At 52.0% G+C, this 8370-nt stretch overlaps 2 protein-coding genes across 9 annotated transcripts in view; one reads left to right on the forward strand and one right to left on the reverse strand.

Moving 5' to 3' along the window:
* The window catches only part of LOC108539316 (uncharacterized), a 15702-nt gene that overhangs the window by 2683 nt on the left and 4649 nt on the right, over positions 1-8370 (reverse strand). For 2 of the 4 annotated variants that reach the window (XM_017887907.1, XM_017887910.1), the window contains one exon: positions 4816-5259. The exons of the other annotated variants lie outside the window; for them this stretch is intronic. The gene's annotated coding sequence lies outside the window, so the exon portion shown is untranslated. Of the gene's footprint in view, positions 1-4815; positions 5260-8370 lie in introns of those variants that run through there. 4 annotated transcript variants of the gene reach the window in all.
* The window catches only part of GDPD2 (glycerophosphodiester phosphodiesterase domain containing 2), an 11023-nt gene continuing 2697 nt past the window's right edge, over positions 45-8370 (forward strand). For 2 of the 5 annotated variants that reach the window (XM_017887902.1, XM_017887903.1), the window contains exons 1-13: positions 45-714; positions 1963-2081; positions 2314-2427; positions 2692-2795; positions 3103-3196; positions 3391-3450; positions 3714-3812; positions 3991-4084; positions 4209-4354; positions 4480-4562; positions 4656-4806; positions 6840-7061; positions 7262-7410. In XM_017887902.1, the coding sequence (XP_017743391.1) occupies positions 411-714; positions 1963-2081; positions 2314-2427; positions 2692-2795; positions 3103-3196; positions 3391-3450; positions 3714-3812; positions 3991-4084; positions 4209-4354; positions 4480-4562; positions 4656-4806; positions 6840-7061; positions 7262-7410 (1739 nt within the window). In that variant the 5' untranslated portion in view covers positions 45-410. Of the gene's footprint in view, positions 715-1937; positions 2082-2313; positions 2428-2691; positions 2796-3102; positions 3197-3390; positions 3451-3713; positions 3813-3990; positions 4085-4208; positions 4355-4479; positions 4563-4655; positions 4807-6839; positions 7062-7261; positions 7411-8370 lie in introns of all 5 variants that reach the window. The other 3 variants (XM_017887905.1, XM_017887904.1, XM_017887906.1) reach the window with 3 other exon arrangements.

Consider the following 8370-nt stretch of genomic DNA (forward strand, 5'->3'; position numbering starts at 1 on the left):
TAGCCAGGATGGTCTCGATCTCCTGACCTCGTGATCCGCCCGTCTCGGCCTCCCAAAGTGCTGGGATTACAGGCTTGAGCCACCGCGCCCGGCCTGCAGCTTCTTATACATGCACCTTGCTGAATTAGAAGTAGGAGCTCAAGAGGGGAGGGGGCTTAATGAATCAAGGCTGTATTCCCAGGGAGCTTGAGACTTGATGTTAGACTTACACACACATACATACACACACACACACACACACGCCTTTCCAGTGGGCTGGCTGGGCCTCTTCTCCTCACTGCCAAGCTGCAAAGTTGTGTGGTCACCTCCCCCCCAGCTTCCCGCCAGCCTGTGCCCTCAGCCCTCGCCTCCCTGAGCCAGGACAAAGCCCCGGCAGTGACTGGGAGGGGAACAGGAGGAGGGACAGAGGGATGGGAAAGGCTGCACAAAGGAATTCCTCACCCCAAGCCCCCGACCGCCAGCAAGTAAAGAAGCAGATTTGCTCTCCCTCCCCCTTCCTGCCTTCCATCTTCCCACCCGGGCTGTGCCCAGGCCACAGAGCAGCTGCAGGCCTTGGGAGAGGACCCACACAGCCTCCTGTAGGTGGCAACAGTGCCACCTGTTTGACTCATAGGGCTGAACCGAGGACTGAAAAAGGGAGGAGGCAGACCACTCGGAGAGGAGCTGGGAAGCAGTGCAGAGAGCAGAGTGGAGCGGAGCTGCCACTGAGCAAAGGTGTGAGGGCTCGGGAAGGCTGGGGGGCTACAGATGGGAGCTGTGGAGCAGAGACCAGCTCCATCCCGCTGGGCTTGGACCAGGGGATTGAATGGCACCCCTGTCAGCTCCCCTACTTGGGGTTTTCAGGCTGCTCAGACCCTGATCCCATCCTACAGACAGCTCCTGAAGGGAGGGGACTCTGGAAGGCACTGTCTGGGGCACAGGGGTAGGACCCCAGGGGAGGCAAGAGCTTAGGGCAGGCTATCAAACCAGCTCCAAGATGGGCAGAGGCAAGGGCTTCCCTTTGGGTTGGCTTTTTACCGGGAAGGGTCTCAGAGAGGGGAGAGATTTCCTTCCCCCAGCTCCAGCTCCTCACCCCTACCCTAACCCTCCTTTCCCAAGGCAGCATAAAGAGGGCAGTTCAGAAGCAGCCACACCTTCCTCCTTACCGGACCCAGCCACTGTGTACTCCTCTAAGACTCCATAGCCTCTGGGGAGCTCGGAGGACAAGGGGTCCTGTCCCTCAGCCCACATGCACACATGCTCACACACTTTGGGTGTATCCAGGGGCTCCTTTACATACTCAAAGTCACCTGAAATCGTATGGTACCGACAGCCAGTTGTGCAAACACAAGTACAAATGCTGACACAAATCGCACACCCTCTCGTGTAGAATCAGTCACATACCCAGCCAAGTCTGGGGATCAGCTCAGTCAGCCAAACCCAGAAGCATAAGGTACAGGGGTCCCCTGCCCCAAGACAACCACACCCCACATTCACACCTTTGCCCTGCGTTTGTTGTACTTTGACCAAAGCTAACTTAGAGGGTGGGGCTCCTGAAGGCGGGTCTGGGCTTCTGGTTGGGGTAGGGGGATGACTGGGCAGGAAAGGGCAGGACTTGAGGGGGAGGCTTTGTATTTTGAAAATGCAAAGATTCCTTTAGAAGACTGGGAGTGACCCAGGCAACATGTTCACCTCAAGTCTTCCTCTTTTTGGCAGTGCCCTCTGTCCCCTGGGAGGTGGACACAGAGAATCTTTCAGGGATTTGTGATCTGAATAATCTCTATATCCATAGCAACTGGCCAACTAGCTGGGCCTTCATTAGCCCCAGGTCAGAACTGGAACCTTTGCTTCAGGTTACTTCTGCTTCCTGGGCCGGAAAGCAATTCAGCACGGGGCTGCCTCCAGCTTGGCCAAACCTGCTTTAACTTGCTGAACTGAGTTTGCCCCACCCTGGGCAGTTTCTCTTGAGTTCTTTACCCCCAGGGCAAGTACTCCATCCCCAGAGGTGTGTGCTGTTAAATGGGGAGGAGCTGGAGACAGTGGATATATGCATCCTGCCCGAAAAGAGGCTGGACCTCCTGGGTGTCCCACTGACTCTCCAGGTATCAAGATTAAAGGGAAACGAAGGCTCTGGAGATTGTCTCCCATTGCCAGGCTTGCAGCTGGGGCTGCTCGCCTCATCCAGTCTGGCACTCTGGGCCTGCCCCGTGACCTCCGTTGCTGAGCAGCGGCCCAGGCCTCTGCTCCTCCCCCGGGCTCCTCAGATACACTGGGAGGGAGACTGGGATCTGCCCTCTGCCAGGGTCCCTGATGGTTGAGTGTCCCTTCCCCCAGGCCTTCACCATGGCCGAGTCCCCCGGCTGCTGCTCCGTCTGGGCCCGCTGCCTCCACTGCCTGTATAGCTGCCACTGGAGGAAATGCCCCAGAGAGAGGATGCAAACCAGCAAGGTGGAGTAGGGATGGAGGGGGGAGGCTGGAAGTCAGAAGGCAGAGGCCCACTGGAGGGGATAAGAAGGCCAATTGTGCTCATAGACAGCTTGGGGGAAGGGGCTCTCTCTCCCAGGAAGAAAATCTCCCTCAAATATGGAAAGAGCTGCCCCCTGAGCAGAGCAGCCCAACACGGGGCAGGCAGCTCCCTTCAGCTGTCACCTGTTGGGGACTCTGAGCTTCAAGTAGGTATTGGTTGTGAGTTTCTCTCCTGCCCCTTTGCAGTGCGACTGTATCTGGTTTGGCCTGCTCTTCCTCACCTTCCTACTCTCCCTGGGCTGGCTGTACATCGGGCTCGTCCTTCTCAATGACCTGCACAACTTCAATGAGTGTGTCATGGATTCCCCCCGCCGCTTCCCCAGCATACATGTCAACCTGCTCCCCACCCTGGCACCCCTAGGCACCCCACTGTCAGTCATCCCCCAGCCCTGCCCAGCTCCTCAAACCCAGCTCTGCTGCTACCCAATCTCCTTAGAAAATCCCTCCACAAAATCTCAATCCTTGGAGCCCCTGGCCCCGTGAGGGGCTTTCTCCTCACTCCCTTCTAGTCCTCCTGGATCCACCCACCCCACCTCCCCTCAGGCCACTATTGACACCCCTTCCCCCACTTGGACACTTCCCTCTCCCCTCCCACAGATTCCTCTTCCGCCGCTGGGGACACTGGATGGACTGGTCCCTGGCATTCCTGCTGGTCATCTCTCTACTGGTCACATATGCATCCTTGCTATTGGTGGGTCTGGAGGCCGCTGGCCTAACCCCACCTCAGCCTTCCTTCCTGCTTAGTTCTAGCTCCCTATTCTCATCCTGGCCACTGAGGGAGGGGCTAATTCTTGGGTAGGAGGGAGGTACCAGCCTGGGAAGCCCACCTCAGTAACCTTGCTCCCCTCTTGGTGCCCCATAAGTCCCACCACTCTCTGCCCCCAGGTCCTGGCCCTGCTCCTGCGGCTTTGTAGACAGCCCCTGCATCTGCACAGCCTCCACAAGGTACAGTAGGGATGGGAATGCATGGGAGAGGGGGCCACTGGGCCCAGCACTTGGCTGGCTATTTGCTGAGGACCTCACTTTTATACCCCCGGGGGGTCAAGCCCAGGACCTGAAGCCCAGTAAGTATTTGTTGAGTGAAAGGAGGAAAGCAGATGTGTCAGGGGAAGGGAAGGGTCGGGTCCCCTCTCCAGAGAGTGAAGGAGCAGCTCACCAACCATAAGCCCAAATTGACCAAGAGGCCTCATTCATCCCTGGGCCCCCAGGTGCTGCTGCTCCTCATTATGCTACTTGTGGCCGCTGGCCTTGTGGGACTGGACATCCAATGGCAGCAGGAGTGGCATAGCTTGCGTGTGTCACTGCAGGTGAGTGGCCAATCTCCAGTGTCTAGGCGGGAGCCTTGGCTTGCAGCCAACTCTAGAACATATCTTGCTCCTGTTCTCCCAAGACTATAGGTAGCTCTGAACTCCAGCAGTCAGGCCCTAATAGGAAAGCAGGGAGGGGCACTGGAGAAGAGCCTGCCTCACCAGCTCTTGTCCACAGGCCACAGCCCCATTCCTTCATATTGGAGCAGCCGCTGGAATCACCCTCCTGGCCTGGCCTGTGGCTGATACCTTCTACCGTATCCACCGAAGAGGTGCCAATGCCACTGCCCCACTCACCCTTGCTGGCCACTCATGCTCTGCCACCTGCACTCTGCCTTCCGTCCCCAGAGCTCTCCCCTTGCCCATTCTTGAAAGCTTGTCCCCCACTCCCCACAGGTCCCAAGATTCTGCTACTGCTCCTATTTTTTGGAGTTGTCCTGGTCATCTACTTGGCCCCGCTATGCATCTCCTCGCCCTGCATCATGGAACGCAGAGACTTACCACCCAAGCCTGGGCTGGTGGGACACCGAGGGGCCCCCATGGTGAGTGTTGGACAGAATGCTGGGAGGGTCACGAAGGTCTGCTCGTCTGTGCTACAGCGGCCAGGGCTGTGGGTTCCCAGTCTCCCACCCTCCCCTGCTACCTCATCGCCTATTCCCTTTCACAGCTGGCTCCCGAGAACACCCTGATGTCCTTGCGGAAGACAGCTGAATGCGGAGCTACTGTGTTTGAGACTGATGTGATGGTCAGGTGAGGGAAGCTGGGGCTTAGGGGATCTGGGGGGCTGAAGGATATGATGACCAGCCCCAGAGCTTGGCCCTCTGACACCCCTTGTGCCCTCAGCTCCGACGGGGTCCCCTTCCTCATGCATGATGAGCACCTGAGCAGGACCACGAATGTAGCCTCTGTATTCCCAACCCGAATCACAGCCCACAGCAGTGACTTCTCCTGGGCTGAACTGAAGAGACTCAATGCTGGGTCCTGGTTCCTAGAGGTGAGGACAGCCTCTGCAAAGAGGCAGCCACCTACAGGGACACTCAGAGAGGGCAGAGTTCATTCTGTTGATAAACATTTGCTCAGCCCTGTGCTAGGCAATAAGAACACAGTCTGTGCTCTCACTCAAGTCACTTCCACCTAGTAGAGAGCCTAGGCAGCAGACGATTCAGGAAACCCAGAGCAATAAAAACATTTTCCTGCCTGGGAGAGAATCAGGAGTGGATTCATACAGGAGAAGATGAGAGTCTTCTCCTAAGATGCACAAAGCAGGGAACGGGAACTCAGTCAGAGGGAAGAGGACATGTAAAACCCAGAAGTCTGAAAAAGGGTGTTTCCAGGAATAAAATGTGGCTGAATGTAACTGAGAGAGACAATTCATGGGAGTGGTAGGGAGCAGAGGCTTGGCCTTGAAGATCTCCGAATGCCTGGCCCAGAAGTGTCAACTTCAATCCTGTAAGTGGTACAAAATATTTAAAAGGATATTGAATTTTTTCAGTTCCTCTTTCCCTGATTGTAAACGTAGTAATACATGTTCATTGTAAAAAGTAAAACATCAGAGAAATAAGAAATAACATAGAAATCAAAGTCTCCCATAATCCAATCCCTCTGAAATATTCACTGTTAACAGTTGGATACACACACACAGACACACAGACACACACACAGTTCCCGACTTATGAGGTTCCACTTAATGATTTTTTTACTTTATGATGATTTGAGATTGATATACATTCAGTAGAAACTATACTTAGAGTACCCATACAACAATTGTTTTTCATTTTCAGTACAATATTCAATAAATCACATGAGATATTCAATACTTCATTACAAAATAGGTTTTGTATTAGATGATTTTTGCCTAACTGTAGGCTAATGTAAGTTCTGAGCACACTTAGGGTAGGCTAGGCTAGGCTAGGATATTTAGTAGGTTAGGTATATTAAATGCATTTTTGATTTTCAATCTTTTCAACTTAAAATGGGTTTATCAAGATAAAACCCCATCATAAGTCAAGGTGCATCTGCATACACAAACACACACTGTCTCTCTATTTTGCACAAACAGAATCACTACACAGACTCTTTTGCAATTTGCTTCTTTTCCATTTAATTCTTTACATCATATCAGATCAGAGTGATTAAGAGCAAAGGATGTCTGGGTTTAAACCCTGGCTCCACCACTTACTGGCTGTGTGACCCGAGGCAGCATTTCTTAAGTCTCTCTGTGCCTCAATTTTCTCATTTGTACAATGGGAATAATAACAGTACCTACCTTGTAGGGTTATTGGGAGGATTAAATCAGTTAATACACACAAAGTACTCAGAACACTGCCTGGCACATAGTAAGTACTTAATAAGTGTTAGATAGCTAGCTTTATCCATGTCAGCAATTAGGAAGTGAGGTCATTCATTGAGAATAAGGAGAGGAGAGGAGAGTAGCAGAGGCTTGGAATAACACTAGGGGGAATGGAAGAGGGAGCAAATCAAGAGCAAGTAAAAGGATTGCTAAGCAGTGCTGAGAGCGAAAAATAAGGACTGCAGTGCCAAGAGCCCACATTTTGTACTCTGCCCATGGCAGTGCTCAGTCCCCAGCTCTAGTGGTAGAGGAGGCAGACAATTGTAGAACTGAATCAGTCTGGGAGTTGTGGGGCAAGTGGGACAGAAAGGGAGCTGAGAGTGCTATGGAAAAGTAGTTCAAGCTGTGGATGGACCATGGGTAGGGGATGTAGGTGCAGCTAGAAATGGGCTGATGAACTGGGAAGAAACCAAAGGGTTAAGATTGCAGAGGTCTCCTCGAGACCAACGAGAAGATGTAGTGGGAGAGAGGAAGTTAGGAAACTGGAAGGGCAGGAGGTTGAGGTCACAGAGTAAGTTGTTAGATGGTCTGGAAGAAGGCCACGGTTTGGAAAAAGGCCCTAGCTCAGAGGTGGAAAGAAGCTGGACACCAAGTGGAAGATATGAGTGAAGATAGTGAGGATGGGGGCAAGGCCGGGAGGCCTCTTCTGGTCTTGAAATAATTGTTCTTTCTTATAGAGGCAACCCTTCTGGGGGGCCAAACCACTGGCAGGCCCTGATCAGAAAGAGGCTGAGAATCAGACGGTACCAGCATTAGAAGAGCTATTGGAGGAAGCCGCAGCCCTTAACCTTTCCATCATGTTCGACTTACGCCGACCCCCACAAAACCACACATACTATGACACTTTCGTGATCCAGACATTGGAGACTGTGCTGAATGCAAGGGTGCCCCAAACCATGGTGATGTTTCCAGGACCCCCTCTCCCCACCCTGCCTTCCCTAGGCCATGATGATGATGATGATTTTGAGGCTGCCCCTAGCCCCAGGGCCCTGCCCCAGCTCACATACCCCATTCTGTGGTCAAACCTCTCTGCCCCTGTCCCTGCCCTTGGAATCCCTAGGTCTTCCCCAGCTTCACATCCATCCTTCCTGAACCACAGGTCTTTTGGCTACCAGATGAAGATCGTGCTAATGTCCAACGACGGGCACCTGGAATGCGCCAGATATATGGACATCAGGGAGGCAACAGAACTGAGAAGCCCCAGTTTCTCAATCTCCCATATCAAGATCTGCCACTATTGGATATCAAGTGAGTGCTAGAGGAAAGGAACCAAGGGGATCACATGAGGCTTAATGGCAGGGAAGAACCAATTCAGGGAGAGCAAAGCCTCTTCATTCATTCACTCATACAACAAGTATTTACAGAACACTTGCCCTGTATCAGGTAGTATTGCAGGCTTTGGGGACACAACACGAATCAGACAGACAAGGTTCCTGCTTTTGTGGAATACATGTACTACTGAAAGAAACAGAGAATAAGTCACTTAACAAAATACATGCATATTGGAAAGTGAAAAAGTGTTATGAAGACAAAACAGAGAGATGTAGAAGAGTGGTTAGGTTTGGGAGTGATGGGCTGGAGCAGGGAGGTGGGTGCAGCCACATTAGGAAGGCTGGTTAGTTAAAGAGGTGATATCTAAGCTGAGACCTGAATGGTCACAAGGAGCTAACTACGAGCTGCAGAACAGGAACAGCAGCCTAATGAGCAAGGGGAAGGGGAAGCTAGAGAAGCAGGCAGGGGTCAAATTGGGTAGGACCTTGTAGGCCACGGGAAGGATTTTATTCCACAACAAAGAGATCAGGGTAAGACAGCATGAATCAGGGAGAGTCCCAGATGTGAGCTGAGCCCCAGAAGCTGACCCAGCTGAACCATAACGGACTTCAAAGCATCTGGTTGCTAAAGCCTCTTATAAGGTCCTTGTGTTCAGATAGAAAAATGTGAACTGAATGATAGCCCAGTTATCATACGTATTTCTTTTTTTAATTTGAATTTTAATTAAAAAAATGTTTTTAGAGATAGGGTCTCGCTCTGTCACCGAGGCTGTAGTGCAGTGGCCTGATCATAGCTCACTGCAGCTTTGAACGCTGGGCTCAAGTGATTGTCCCACCTCAGCCTCCTGAGTAGCTAGGACTATAGGCACACACCACTATGCAAGGTTAATTTTTTTCTTTTTTTTTTTTTTTTTTTTTTTTTTTAAAAAAAGGTTCC

Source organism: Rhinopithecus bieti, unplaced genomic scaffold (genome assembly GCF_001698545.2).
Source record: "Rhinopithecus bieti isolate Rb0 unplaced genomic scaffold, ASM169854v2 scaffold_18033, whole genome shotgun sequence".
Lineage (NCBI taxonomy): Eukaryota > Metazoa > Chordata > Mammalia > Primates > Cercopithecidae > Rhinopithecus > Rhinopithecus bieti.